Source organism: Camelina sativa, chromosome 1 (genome assembly GCF_030686135.1).
Source record: "Camelina sativa cultivar CO46 ecotype springtype chromosome 1, ASM3068613v1".
Lineage (NCBI taxonomy): Eukaryota > Viridiplantae > Streptophyta > Magnoliopsida > Brassicales > Brassicaceae > Camelina > Camelina sativa.
In genome coordinates this window covers 26,352,084-26,365,866 of record NC_141880.1, presented here as the reverse complement: position 1 = coordinate 26,365,866, position 13,783 = coordinate 26,352,084, and the positions used below count along the sequence as shown (strand labels likewise).

The 13,783-nt window shown below is 38.1% G+C and overlaps 5 protein-coding genes across 5 annotated transcripts; 4 read left to right on the top strand and 1 right to left on the bottom strand.

Annotated features, from left to right (window-relative positions):
• Positions 1-3,636: 3,636 nt before the first annotated feature.
• On the top strand, positions 3,637-5,536 carry LOC104766737 (protein EPIDERMAL PATTERNING FACTOR 1). The gene is made up of 2 exons (XM_010490677.3): positions 3,637-4,008; positions 4,087-5,536. The coding sequence occupies exons 1-2, from the start codon at positions 3,756-3,758 to the stop codon at positions 4,311-4,313; spliced, it is 480 nt and encodes a 159-aa protein (XP_010488979.1). The 5' UTR covers positions 3,637-3,755; the 3' UTR covers positions 4,314-5,536.
• On the top strand, positions 4,764-5,523 carry LOC104775054 (putative cell wall protein). Its single transcript, XM_087463088.1, has one exon. The coding sequence runs from the start codon at positions 4,852-4,854 to the stop codon at positions 5,272-5,274; it is 423 nt and encodes a 140-aa protein (XP_087319214.1). The 5' UTR covers positions 4,764-4,851; the 3' UTR covers positions 5,275-5,523.
• Positions 5,537-6,329: 793 nt separating the features above from the next.
• On the bottom strand, positions 6,330-8,109 carry LOC147950410 (lipoyl synthase, mitochondrial-like). The gene is made up of 4 exons (XM_087463079.1): positions 7,542-8,109; positions 7,246-7,457; positions 6,782-7,161; positions 6,330-6,692 (listed from the first exon to the last, which is right to left on the bottom strand). The coding sequence occupies exons 1-4, from the start codon at positions 7,946-7,948 to the stop codon at positions 6,573-6,575; spliced, it is 1,119 nt and encodes a 372-aa protein (XP_087319205.1). The 5' UTR covers positions 7,949-8,109; the 3' UTR covers positions 6,330-6,572.
• A 74-nt stretch (positions 8,110-8,183) lies between these two features.
• On the top strand, positions 8,184-11,881 carry LOC147950409 (secretory carrier-associated membrane protein 1). The gene is made up of 12 exons (XM_087463082.1): positions 8,184-9,126; positions 9,750-9,851; positions 9,928-9,990; positions 10,232-10,265; positions 10,351-10,473; positions 10,570-10,632; positions 10,717-10,810; positions 11,006-11,051; positions 11,135-11,202; positions 11,277-11,325; positions 11,407-11,472; positions 11,571-11,881. The coding sequence occupies exons 1-12, from the start codon at positions 9,073-9,075 to the stop codon at positions 11,655-11,657; spliced, it is 849 nt and encodes a 282-aa protein (XP_087319208.1). The 5' UTR covers positions 8,184-9,072; the 3' UTR covers positions 11,658-11,881.
• A 384-nt stretch (positions 11,882-12,265) lies between these two features.
• LOC109130748 (uncharacterized) lies at positions 12,266-12,777 on the top strand. Its single transcript, XM_019240719.2, has one exon. The coding sequence runs from the start codon at positions 12,352-12,354 to the stop codon at positions 12,556-12,558; it is 207 nt and encodes a 68-aa protein (XP_019096264.1). The 5' UTR covers positions 12,266-12,351; the 3' UTR covers positions 12,559-12,777.
• Positions 12,778-13,783: the final 1,006 nt, after the last annotated feature.

Sequence of the window (13,783 nt, the reverse complement as noted above, 5' to 3'; positions counted from 1 at the left end):
ACATGGTCTCTTGTTCCTCCTTCACCAGATATACATGTGTTGGGCTCCAAATGGATCTTTAGAGTTAAACTCAATGCTGATGGATCTCTGGATAAGCCAGATTAGTAGCTCAAGGTTTCAAACAGGAAGAAGGAATTGATTACCTCGAGACTTATAGTCCTGTCATTCGCACACCTACAGTTCGAGCAGTTCTCCATATTGCTACACTTTTGAATTAGGAACTCAAACAAATGGATGTTCGAAATTCCTTTCTCCATGGAGACCTTACCAAAACCGTCTACATGAAGCAACCAGAAGGTTTTGTTGATAAAGAACATCATGATCATGTGTGTCTATTGCATAAGTCTCTTTATGGACTCAAACAAGCTCCAAGAGCATGGTTTGACAAATTCAGTAACTTTCTACTGAAGTTTGGTTTCTTTTGCAGTATAAGAGATCCATCTCTATTCATTTGTGCCAAAAACAATGATGCCATCTTCTTGCTTTTGTACGTTGATGATATGGTGATCACAGGAAACTCATCTGGTTTGCTTAATTCTCTGCTTGATGCGCTCAATCAACAGTTCAGAATGAAGAATTTGGGAGAACTACATTACTTCCTTGGGATTCAAGCTCAGTTTCATCCTCAAGGTTTATTTCTCTCTCAACAAAAATATGCAGAGGACCTCCTTATAGAAGCAGCGATGTCCAATTGTTCCTCAGTTGCTACTCCTCTGTCACAACAGCTCAACAGAACACCAATGCAAGATAAGCTTTTCAAAAATCCAAAATACTTCAGAAGCCTAGTAGGAAAACTTCAGTACCTAACTTTAACTAGGCCTGATATCCAGTTTGCAGTCAACTATGTGTGTCATAAAATGCATGCTCCTACTGTCTCAGATTTTCAATTGCTTAAGCGCATTCTCAGATATATCAAAGGAACCACCACAATGGGTATCTCCTTCAATAAAAATACAGACTACAAAATGAGGGTGTTCAGTGATAGTGATTACAACGGTTTCCAATCCTCTAATCGTTCCACTGGCGGGTTCTGTACGTTTCATGGCAACAACATCATATCCTGGTCTTCCAAAAAGCAACCAACTGTTTCTAAAAGCTCTATTGAAGCCGAATATAGGGCTATGTCTGAAGCTACATCTAAAATTACATGGCTGGTGAATCTTTTACAAGACCTTGGAGTTCCTCAGTTTCACAAGCCAGAGCTTTTCTGTGATAATCTAATCCAAGTTTCCATGCTCGCACAAAGCACTTTGCCACTCATTATCACTATGTTCGAGAACAAGTAGCATTTGGGAATATCATTGTCAATCATATTCCAGCTGAATATCAACTTGCTGACATATTTACAAAGTCGCTTCCGCAGGCACCCATTGAATCCCTTTGTCGCAAACTTGGTGTTGTTGTTCCACCTACACCACGTTTGAGGGGGAGTATAAAGACTGAAGCTCAAAACGACACTGTTTCAAGAACAGGTCTGAAGCCGAAGCCCAGCTTAAGTCCAACAAAGTCCAACTCCAATCCTGTGCAACGACATTCTGCAAAAGACAGAGAAAAGAGATTAACACAACAAGTACAGTCTGAAAATGGTACGGAGGTGACGACGCATAATCGTTTTAAGATCCTACAATTGTGTGATGATAGAGATGCCTCGTGAGAGTACAGTTGGAACACTCCTAAAAACTCTAGAGTTTAGGTTAACTCTTTATATCTCTATAAATATGAATGACAAGTGTAATAGACATCTAAGATTGAGAAAATAAAAAAAGAACAAAACTTTCTATTTCTCCTTCGTTTCTTTCAATTTGTTGTGTGGTTATGAAATAATGGAAAAAAATTCCCCTTTTTTATATCGGAGCAAAACTAAGATGTTGACAGATATCACTAAGCGAAATATCTTAGCCCCTCTCAAGTACGTACCACACCCTCTTCTGTTTATTCTTTGGAAGGTGAAACATTCTTTATTGGTCTTCTTAATTATTACAAATATGTGCATACAGTTTATACTTTGTTGATAGTAATTATGGTCGGCTAACCGCGGCTAAGGATGACATGAGATGAGAATGTGATTACGACGTAACGTGTATATTTTAATTAGGCTTATTCATATCATCTCTCGAGGGTTTGCAATTTGTCGTCAAAGTCAGCTTTGATTTTTTTATTTTTGGTCTTCATATATATATATATATATATATATATCCACCTACAAAAGACATAAACAAAACCGACCAAATTTGTAACACACGAATAAGAAAAAGCTTATATCTCATTCAACTTAACGTATCAACCAACTCGATTAAAAATTATCTCCTTTTGCCCTACCCATGTCATTATCACCACCATACACGATACATAACTTTCTAATGCCAATTGGTTTGGAATTGGATCAATATGTTATTATGTATGTCTGCCAAGAATTGTAAGGCGGGCGTGAATAAAACATGGAACATTCAACCTCAAAAGTAAATAATTACGTCACATGAATAATAAAGTTTATAAATAAGATATAGTTGTTATAATTGTAAGAATATATATAGGTTTATAATATCTTTTTGAATAATTAGAAAAATAAATCTTTTTTAATTTGGGTCCAAGTAGCTAGATTTCCTTGAATTTTTTATTTTGTTTCTTTTTTTTTGTGCAAACGAATTTTTGATATTCTAACAATTATATCAATTTTTTAAAAAATTCGGTGTATCACATTCCATCTTTTTAAAAGGTTGAGTTTCAAGATGAGCGTTAGTCAGTCATTATTGCTTGTTCGACACTCTTCAAATGCTGATCTTCGACATTATTCCATTTATAAAAAAAAACTAGTGTTTCTTTTGTATTTTAAAAAATGTGTATATATGATCATTCATAAATTTTAAAATCTATAACAAAAAAATCATATTCCCAAAAAACAAAAACTAGAGCATGAGAGTACTCTCTTCTCTTCAATCATTGAAGCTCTTCAATCGAATTTATTGAATTTATTTAGCATTACAGATATCTTTATTTGAACTTAATAATATATTTTGATTTGTAATTTTACAATCATCTTCTTATTATTAATAAAAAAAATATTATTAATTTTTTTTAAAAAAATTTGTACACATCACTCCATACTATAATCTGATTTTTGCCATTCATAATGATATTGTGTTATACATACTATTTTATGGTGTTGTGAATACTAATATTTACTTTATATATACTATAGTCCATTCTATTCCATATTAAAATGTTAGTACGCAATATGTAGTATGGAGTGTAAGGAGCAATCATTCAAAACCTAAATATTTTATCACTTAAGATGTCATTTTAAAGTGAACATTTAATTTGATTGCTAAGAAAGTGTAGTAGCTAGTGTCAGAATTTTGAGATGACTCAAATGGATAACAGAAGAATTGTGCAATTCTGTATAATCTGTACGTAATTATATATGAATTCATGTATATATACAATAACTCTACTATATATATAGATGTTATAACACAGGCCCAAGAAAATGTCCCTTCATCCTCTATCTCAGCAAATGCTCAACCTTTTTATTTTTATTTTTAAATTTTAGTAAGAACATTAATTGGGGGCATTAATGCAGGTCACACAAAAGAAGGGTTATAAAAGATAAATTAAAGGTGATTGCAAACAAAAGTATGACTTTCAGTTTTTCACAGAGGAAGCTCATGACACTCACCAAAGCAACACGAATGGAGTTCAAGAGTTTTTAATTAGGCTTCACATACTACATCTCCTCAAAATTTATATCATTCCATATGTGTTCGATCTTGTTTTCATGTGACTTTCCTCTTCTCTACCGTGAGTCTCTTCAATTTCCTAACCTTATGTTAACGATCATATATACCTTGTTTCTTGCCGTACGTACCACACACCACTTTATCTCAAAAATTTTACTTCTACTATACGACTTACAATATATCATGAAGACTCTTCTTCTCCTTGCTGTATTCCTCTCTTTCTTCTTTGGCTCTCTCTTGGCTAGGCATTTACCAACACCCTCCCATCCAAGTATGTGTGCTTTTCTCTCTTTCTCTCACCTCACACCTCTTTTACTATATTCAAGTCTCTAAGTTTGTTCATGTGCAGGTCATCATCATGTGGGGATGACAGGGACATTGAAGCGTCAGAGGAGGAGGCCGGACACCGTGCAGGTGGCTGGGTCTAGGTTGCCAGACTGCTCACACGCTTGTGGCTCATGCTCCCCATGCCGTCTTGTGATGGTTAGCTTTGTGTGTGCAACGCTGGAAGAGGCTGAGACATGTCCAATGGCTTATAAGTGCATGTGCAACAATAAGTCCTACCCTGTCCCATGATCAGCCTCTCTCCTACACTTATTTTACGCATTCAACCGTTTTGTTTTCCTTTTTTCTTCTCCGGGTACATGAGATGTGTACGTATAAAATGCGTCTTTAGTTTATTTTTTTTCTCTTTTTTTATCCCATTTTCAGATCCACTAAAGAAAATATTTGGAAATTAGATGAAAGCCACTCACCTACATTTGGGCTATCCCACAGGCCCACTGTAGTTTGGTCCATGAGGCCGCATTTAAGACTGCAACAACAAAGCTGTAGACAGAATTATAATTAAAAGGCAACAACAAAAGTACGTGTCTACGTTGTTACCACCAAACTTTGGAGGCTCGCTAATAATAACCACACTACCCATTTGTTACACACCCTTTATTTTCAACCATATCATCTCACCTTCGTTAAATGTTCCCACAATTAGCTCAGTATTTTACTACATACATACATACACACACGCCTTCCTTCCTCAAGGCCAAACAAACACACGAGACTTCATCCTAAGTCTTAACTTTCCCGAGTTTCTTCTCTACAACAAGATCAAATAATGGCTTCTTCCCTTCTCACTTGTGCAGTTACTGTCGTGCTGTTAAGCCTATTGCTTGGATCTGCAGACAAGGTGAGTGGACTACGTCACGTACCCAAGTCCCCTAAGACAACTGATGTCAAACACCCTGACTTTCTTGTCACCATTGAGCCCAAACCAACTATTCTCATCCCCGGTGTTGGAAGGTTCTTGCTGCCTCCTAAATGTAAGAAGCCGTTCTACCCTTACAATCCTGTCACCGGAGCTCCCCTTACAGGTGGGGGAATCCCATCATATAATGGTGGACAAGGGGCCGGACCTCGCACCCAACTCCCTGGTGGCGATGATACGCTTGTCCCGAACCCCGGTTATGAAGCTCCAACCCCAACCATTGGAGCTGGAGCAGGAAGCAACGGCCAAGTTCCACCGGTGCCACTACCCTGAGTATTATTAATTTGTCAACAAATAAGCATATCCCAGATGCAAACGGGTCTACTTTGATGTCCTGAGTCTTGGTTAGATAAGTAACCTTTTGTTTTACCAGCCGTTTCGTTTAGTCATATGTGTGCCATCTCTTTGTCTCTTTGTATCTCTCTATATCTGTCTACAAAAAGAGAGAATATTGTGTCATGTTCGTCAGATGAATTCATTTTTAGATACCATTATATATTAAATAAACAAAATGTTCATGCAGTAACATGTTAAAGAAGACTCTCCAATTAGCTGTAGATACTATATACTTAATACTAATTCTACTATATAATGACATATATAAATTCAGATTTTGATGCAAATTAAATTCATTGGTAAAACCATCGTGTTAAAGTTTTGATGCATATACTTATCAGATTGAATGTAACAAACTTTTTTTTATAATTCCCTAGACTCTGATGAGTGATTATTTAATGACCAAACCTGTAAACCAATCATAACTATATGATACGCTGATGCAAAAGGGATAATGGAAGCCACTCTGTGACCAAGAGAAGGCTACCAAACAGACTTAGTGTATCAAATAATGTATTTCTCACACAAGTCATCTCAGTAGTAGCAGTGAAAACATCCATAGAAAGGTATCATTGATGATGCAATGAGAAACAAAATATACACATGGTTTCAAATATAAGTATCAACGAACACATTTGAACATTTGTTAATCTAAAAAGGGACAGATAGAGGTTCATAATGCCGATGATCTTCATCAAGTCTACGATGTCTTGAACATTTGTTAATCTAAAAAGTGATAGATAGAGGTTCATAATGCCGAGAGAGGATGTCCCCACGTTCATTGCTCAGCCTGCACCAAGGTCTTAACGGTGGATTGGTGATCCCAGCTTTTACGAGCAGCAATATCTAGAAAAAGTATAAGAAAGACGTGAAAAGTATTTTTCTCTGTGTATCATCACTCTACAATCTTAAGTAAAAAAATGGTTTATTCAGTTCATGGTTAGTCCCCACCAGGCCACCACTGCTGTTTCAACTTTCAAGTTCAATACAGCTGGACGAAAATGCTCTGACAGAGCAGAGTCGTATATATCAGAGAAGTATTCCAGGAGTACAATGGAAGTATGAGAAAGAAACTAGACACAAACTGGAGGAGACTGAACAACGATGGTATTACATTTTCTCATCATTATTCAGAACGCTTCGGATAAGTGTAGTGAAACCCGCAGAAAAAAAAAATACAAAGCAATAAAGTGAAAGAATTCACATATGCAGATAGTGTAATCTTGAGTGGGTATCTAAAGGGATGTGGTAGAAGGAGAAGCAACTCGGTCAGCGTCTATCATCGACTTGATGTAGTACTCTCCTGCTTTGTACGACGACCTCACCATCGGCCCAGATGCTACGTACCTGAATCCCTGTTTACCATCAACGCATTCCATTTAGCTTTCTTTCCCAAAGTATTTCTCAGCTAATAAAACTTTTTAAGTAAGGAAGGGACAATTACCATTTCCATGCCAAGAAGACGATACCTCTCAAAGGCCTCTGGTGTCACGTACTCAGCTACAGGCATGTGCCGCTTAGACGGTCGCATATATTGGCCAAATGTCATAACGTCAACCCCTGCTGCTCTCACCTTCTCCATAGTCTGGACCACTTGATCAGGGGTCTCTCCACATCCCAGCATTACAGAAGTCTTTGTTAGGGTACCTGCAGGAGCATGGTCCTTAGCCATCCTAAGCACATCCAGCGACTGCTTAAAGTTAGCACGACGATCCCGCACAAAACTCTGAAGCTCTTCAACTGTCTCAATGTTATGGGCAAAGACGTCAAGCCCTGACTTGGAAACCTTTTCAACACATCCACCATCTCCACGGAAATCAGGAACTACATCACCAAAGAAAAAAGAAAATTACAAAAAAGAGAAAAAACTCATGACGATCAAACTGTTAATCCCATGATGATTATTACCTAGTGCTTCAATCAGCATCTCCGGCTTCAAGACTTTCAATCTCTTCACTGTTTCAGAAAAATGGCCACTCCCCTGATCAGGTAAATCATCTCGATCTACACTGGTGATCACAACATAATCAACTCCCCAGGATGCAATAGCTTCGGCCACATTGTTAGGTTCATTTGGATCAGGCGGTGGAGGCGTACGCGATGTCTTAACATTACAAAACCTAAAAAAAAATATATATAGAGAATTAGCCCCTTTTTCAGAGAGGAAAGATTTCTCTGGGATGATGGGGATTAAGAGGAGGTACCTGCAGCCGCGTGTACATGTGTCCCCGAGGATCATGATCGTGGCGGTGGCGGTTCCAGTCTCGCCACCAGACCAACACTCGCCGAGGTTGGGACATTTAGCCTCCTCGCAGACGGTGTGAAGCTTGAGGTCTCTCAATTTCTTCTTGATCTGGACATACCTCTCGCCGCCGGGAATAGATTCCTTCATCCATTTAGGTTTCGGGAGAGGCTTCTTCTTGGTTCCGACCTCCACCGAATAGGTATCGCCGTGGATGAAATCGGTAAGGGAAGGCGACTCATTCGCCAGCCGAGCTCGAAGAGCCTCGAGGCTCTTGGGAGATTGCGTTACGGTGACCGGAGAGGAAGAGGAGAAGCATCTCGACGCCGGACGGAGGAATCGGGAGAGTAGGGCGGAGCGAGAATGCATCTCAAACGTCGATTAGGAGGAGGAAGTCTCACCGGTGACGGCAATGAGTAGAGATGGTATAAGGTGACGATTGAACCCTCTCGTTCAGCAAGAAGCTCTTATTTGGGCCTTTTGCTGGTAAAATCAAGCCCATTATAACGTAAAGAAGAGAAACACAACTTTCCTCTTCCAATTCTTTTGGCTGTTGAGTTTTGCTTTTGAATTTCAACGACTCAGCTCTGTTCACTTCCCATTTCTCTTATTAGATTTTTTCTTTAACTGGATTCGGAATGAAATCGATGGGACCTGGAAGAGACAACAACATCTGCCTCTTGCGTTTTCTTGTCTTTTACCTTATCTCCCTTCCTTCCTTGACACTTGCTCTTACCAATCCTGACGCCGCCCCAATTCCATCTTCTTCTTTATTTTTTTCCCTTTCTGTAATGTAATGGCAATGTCAGTCTAGCTAATCGCACCCCAGATGATTGTTTGCTTCAGTTGCGTCCATTAACAGCCTCTTTCTTCCACTGGAGTCGCATCTTCTACCGGGCTGGGTTGCATCTGGAGGTGAACAACCCATGTGGGCAGAGCTGGCAAGGTACTGTTCTATGTACGTAATGCCTATGCCTCCCAACTAGAAACCATGTAAACGACGAATAATAGACCTCCCCATTAATCAGAATTCTTCTAGCAATACTTATACTTATCATTTGGTATATAGAGTAATAGACCCATGAATATTCAAAATGGTTAAGGTTTGAAGAGTACCGATGAAGAAGATTCGGATTATCAAACAAAGAATGAGAAAACATTACAATAACAACACTTTTTTGACTTCTTCTTCTTTTGCCAACCAATAAACACTTGCCACTTTTAATGGTGTGATCAGTGAGACATAGAGGATAAAACGGATTTGTGTTAAAAAGGGTTGTTGTTGTTATACTGTAGATGGTTTGGTTATTTATTTCGGGTTTAGAAAACCGGGAGTAAACCCAGTACATAGATGGTTGGTTATTAATTTCTGGTTTAGAAAACCGGGTGTGAACCCAGACGCGCCAACACATTTACTCTTCTTCTTCGTTGCTCGCTCGCTCGGGTGATACAAGTCTAGAGAGATTGGATCTGCAGAGTTACCTTACGTGCCAATGTCTCGCTACCAGTCTCCTTCCTTTGATGACGGCGAGGTTAATCCTTTTGCGGTAAGCTTGATTCCAATCTCATCAGTCATCATCTAGGGATTCCTCTTTTTTTTTTTTTTTTTTTTTCTAATTCCTTTTGTTGTTGAATTGCATTGTTTCTGATCTGATTGTCTCAGATTCGTAATGTTAATTGTATTTTCCTCTACTCCAATTCCTGGGATCGAATTTTGGGTTTCAATTTGGTCGATTGATTGATATTCATGTTTCAGAATGTAATTTGCTCATTATAGGGTTGTTAGACGCTGATAGATCAATGTAACGCTTGCTTTTTCCCATCACCTGTTGAGAGAGTGTTTGTTATTTCGAATGAGCTTTATGATCTTTCGTGTCCACGGATTTTAATTTAGATCTCCCACTTACATCTTTTTTTCGATTTTCAGTTTGGTGCTTACTTGTCTTGGATATGGGTGTAATGGTTTGTTTACTTGCACATTCATATCAGTTTCTTGTCCACTGAATTGTTTTCTCTGATGTTCTAAAGCTCTCGTGGATCTCCATTGTTTAGCTTTTTTCTTTGGTTTCCTCTTCAGAACAATCCCTCTTACGCTTTAGAGACTATTTTAAAATTCTCTTCCTATATGCTTTAAGTTCTTCACCCACTTTTGTTGTATTTGAACCTTCAGAATCCTAGAACTGTTCCAGCCGCAACGCCAAAGCTTTCCCCTCTTCCCCCTGAGCCGTATGACCGCGGTGCCACAGTTGATATTCCTCTAGACTCTGGAAAGGTATTTTCCTTAAGTACCAAGTTATAATCTCAGAATATTCCCTTGAGACTATTTTTGTATGATTGCCAACTTCTAGGATCTTAAAGCTAAAGAGAAGCAACTCCGGGAAAAAGAGGCTGAATTGAACCGGCGGGAGCAGGTAAGCTGTAATTCCGGTTGAAACCAACTAATGTCACATACCATGATGTCATTTTTCCCACAATTATTTGTTTATATAATTTTTCCCGAACTAAGAATAATTAGTTTACATCGGATTTCATATCGTTTTGAAGTGTTATGTAGGTGAAAGCATATTTATTCGTGTCATCTAATCTGTAAAGATTGGCCTCAGTAGTTTGTAGCTACAACCTTTTCTGAAATCTGTTGTTGGTATTTTCCAGGAACTCAAGCGGAAAGAAGATGCTATAGCACAGGGTATCTTTGTCAATTTTATCTTCTGTAAGAAACCTGACATTTCGTTCCATGTGAAATGCTTATTCTGCCATCTTTCTTTTGGTAGCCGGAATTGTGATCGAAGAGAAAAACTGGCCGCCGTTTTTTCCTCTCATCCATCATGACATTTCAAATGAGATACCCATCCATCTGCAGAGAATCCAATATGTTGCTTTCACATCAATGCTGGGTATGTGCTTTCTCTTTTAAATGAGATCAACCCATCTCCAGTTGCAACAGAGGTGGATTTCTTGAGTTATTAGTAATCTCTACTGTTTGGTCGTAGGTCTTGTGGTGTGCCTGCTATGGAACATTGTTGCAGTTACCACCGCGTGGATTAAGGGAGAAGGTTAGTCTTGGAACCAGTTAAAAGTTGCCATGTATACTGAGCCTGTATGATGCCAATCTGCTGACTTATGTACTTCGGGTGTAGGTCCGACAATATGGTTTCTAGCTATTATCTATTTCATATCGGGGGTTCCTGGAGCTTATGTTATGTGGTATCGCCCTCTTTATCGTGCCATGAGGTATATGCGCGTATTCATGCCACTTAAGATTGTTCTTTTAAAATACTGCACACTATCTGCTGCTGCTGCGTGGTGTGTTCCTTTATTAAGAGGGGTGCAACAAAAAAAAAAAAAAGAGTGAAGTTCCAGATAGCATCTTAATAAGTGTCAAAATTTGGATGCGAATGAGATGTGGGTTGATTTGGTTGTGTGCAGGACTGATAGTGCTCTGAAGTTTGGGTGGTTTTTCTTCACGTATTTGGTGAGTTTTGCGTTTGGTTTTTTTAAATGGGTTTTGACACATCAAAAAGTGGAAGTGAGTAAAAGCTTAAAATACGACTGCAGTTTCACATAGGGTTTTGTGTGTTTGCGGCGGTGGCTCCTCCAATTATCTTCAAGGGAAAATCTCTGACGTAAGTTACAAAATAGTTCCTTAAATCACACAAAAGGAAGAGGTGGAATGATATTATATTGTTGTGTTATGCAGAGGAATATTGCCGGCTATCGACGTATTGAGTGGGAATATCTTGGTCGGGGTAAGTTGAAAATTATTATAAAAAAACTTAAAACTGTTGTAGTACGTACTTTGAGTTGGCTAACTTTTGGTGGGATGGCAGATATTCTACTTCATTGGGTTTGGGTTCTTCTGTCTGGAGTCACTCGTGAGCATCTGGGTTATTCAGGTTTCCCTCACTTCCTGCATCACTTATTCATTTTAGATTTGACGTACGTAAAAAAGGGAAGAAGTGGTTAACAAGTTGTTCTGTTTGTGTGGGAACAGCAAGTGTACATGTACTTCAGGGGGAGCGGGAAAGCAGCAGAGATGAAGCAAGAGGCTACCAGACGAGCAATGATGGCAGCTCTCTGACCAGTGACCACATTCACACCTTTAACCCATCTCCCATTTTCCCCCAATTTAACATACAAACAGTTAACTTTTCAGATCCTCTCCTCTTCCAAGGGGGATTTACTTACTCCGCCACTCACTTCTCCTTTGTTTTCCTCGAATTTCATTTAACTATCCATCTTTTCATATTGTACTTAAAACCTTTCATATTACTCATCTTTCAAAGAAGCTCTAAAATTGTGAAATCCTCACTGTGCCTAAAAAGTGAACAATGTCCACTCACAGACGCCTTTCTCTAGGACTTTTGAATTTGACCCCCAATACATACGTGACGACGACTAAAGTACGTATGGGGTGGTGACCTTACAGTTAGGTATTATTTTGTTGTAAAGTCAATGGGTGTAGTAAATGAGGAAATGGGCTTCTGTGGTATTAAATAGTCAAGCAGTTGAGAGTGATGAGAAGATGTTGCACAAGTGGTGATATAATTCAATGTCAATTTTGAATATTTAAAAGAAAAGAAAAAAAGAGTCAATGGAGGTCAGCGAGCCAGCTGTATCTGTGTGTGACACGCGGCCCCCATCCAAACGGTTGGATATCTCCCAAACTTGTATTTAACACACACACTACTACTAACTAACTAAGCCCTGTCCCCAAGACCTGAAGTGCTAACAAAAAATACCACAACAACATTCAAGAAGAAGAAATAAAAGAAATGGCCATCTTCTGCTTCCTTGTAAACCAGAGGAAGCAAGTCCGGGGGAGAAAGCCGGCGGCCGGGTTGTGTTCGAGATGCGGAGGTGGAGCAGTGGTTGCGGACATGAGAACCTCCACAAGATTCTGTGGGGTTCCATTTTACCGCAAAGCTTGGAAGGCTATCGTCTGTCATTTCTGCGGCGCTGTGCTCAAATCTTACCACTGAGTCTGATGAATCGACGTTTTGCGTGTTAATACATTTCTTTTTTGTTTTTACTTTTTTTTATCAACAAAGCTACTTGCCATTGTATGTCGCTTGATAGCTTACCTTAGAGTCTTAGACTCTTTAGTCCTGATGAGTTTGTTATTCGTTTGTCTCTATTTCTGACTAATCATTTGTCTCTCTCTCTTTCTTACTAATGCAAGCGATCCATTTACTTTAAAAGTCTCTTCAAAACAAGTTTGGTTGATAGGAAAAAGCAGAAAGCCACATGAACGTGATGTGCGTAGCTTCCCTAGAGAGTCAAGACGAAGGAATAATCCAACAACTTGCTGCACAGCTTTCACCCTTCAAGGCGTCTTCTCTCTCTCTCTTCTTTATTTAGATCACTAAATGATAAAATTTGTTTTTCAAGAGCTGTTTTAAGTAAACTAAGAAAGAGAGAGACAAATGATTAGTAGGTAGTATGTACTAAATAATAAAGGCAAAAGACGTGTATGTACTAATACTTACTTGCACAATAATTTTTCTTCAAGCACTCTTAAAAAAGTAGTACCATAATTTGTAATAAAAACATACAACAATGTGTAAATGTGATAACCTGAAACATTTTTTCCATTTAGTAAAGTTCAATTAAAATTTGCTTATATAGTTATAGTTTGTAATCTAAATTTTGGAATTATTTATTCAATCATTCATTAAAATCGTATAATTCTATAATATTTTTTCAATAATAATAATAATAATAATAATAATAATAATAATAATAATAATAATAGAGGACTACAAAATAAGAACTTTCTATAATAATAAAAACTTTCTATAAGAACTTAACTAAAATAAGACCATCTCCAATGGTTTTTCCTATTTTTTCTCTACAATAGAGAAACTCTATAATAGAGGTGAGTTTTACACCAATCCACCTCTGTTCTCACCTCTAAAATAGAAATTGCTATTTTTTCCTCTATTTATAAAAGAACCTTTGTAAAAAAAAATAGGGTTCCTCTATAAATAGAAGGAAAATAGCAATCTCTATCTTAGAGGTGAGAGTAGAGGTAAGTTGGAGTAAAACTCACCTTTATTATAGAGTTCATCTATTATATAGGCAAAAATAGATAACCATTGGAGATGATATAAGTGAAGGAAAATAAAAAATTTCATTAATCTCACACTTAACTGATTTTCATAACTAATTTCTTTTTGGGATCTACATAATAATTATCATATGTAT

Coding starts and splice junctions, on each gene's coding strand:
- LOC147950410 (XM_087463079.1), bottom strand. CDS start 7,948: ATGCATTCTCGCTCCGCCCTACTCTCCCGATTCCTCCGTCCGGCGTCG. Junction 7,162..7,245: donor GATGCTGATTGAAGCACTAG/GTAATAATCATC, acceptor TTGGTGATGTAG/TTCCTGATTTCCGTGGAGAT. Junction 6,693..6,781: donor GTCTTCTTGGCATGGAAATG/GTAATTGTCCCT, acceptor GATGGTAAACAG/GGATTCAGGTACGTAGCATC.
- LOC109130748 (XM_019240719.2), top strand. CDS start 12,352: ATGGCCATCTTCTGCTTCCTTGTAAACCAGAGGAAGCAAGTCCGGGGG.
- LOC104766737 (XM_010490677.3), top strand. CDS start 3,756: ATGTGTTCGATCTTGTTTTCATGTGACTTTCCTCTTCTCTACCGTGAG. Junction 4,009..4,086: donor ACCAACACCCTCCCATCCAA/GTATGTGTGCTT, acceptor GTTCATGTGCAG/GTCATCATCATGTGGGGATG.
- LOC147950409 (XM_087463082.1), top strand. CDS start 9,073: ATGTCTCGCTACCAGTCTCCTTCCTTTGATGACGGCGAGGTTAATCCT. Junction 10,633..10,716: donor CGCGTGGATTAAGGGAGAAG/GTTAGTCTTGGA, acceptor CTTCGGGTGTAG/GTCCGACAATATGGTTTCTA. Junction 10,811..11,005: donor CCTCTTTATCGTGCCATGAG/GTATATGCGCGT, acceptor GGTTGTGTGCAG/GACTGATAGTGCTCTGAAGT.
- LOC104775054 (XM_087463088.1), top strand. CDS start 4,852: ATGGCTTCTTCCCTTCTCACTTGTGCAGTTACTGTCGTGCTGTTAAGC.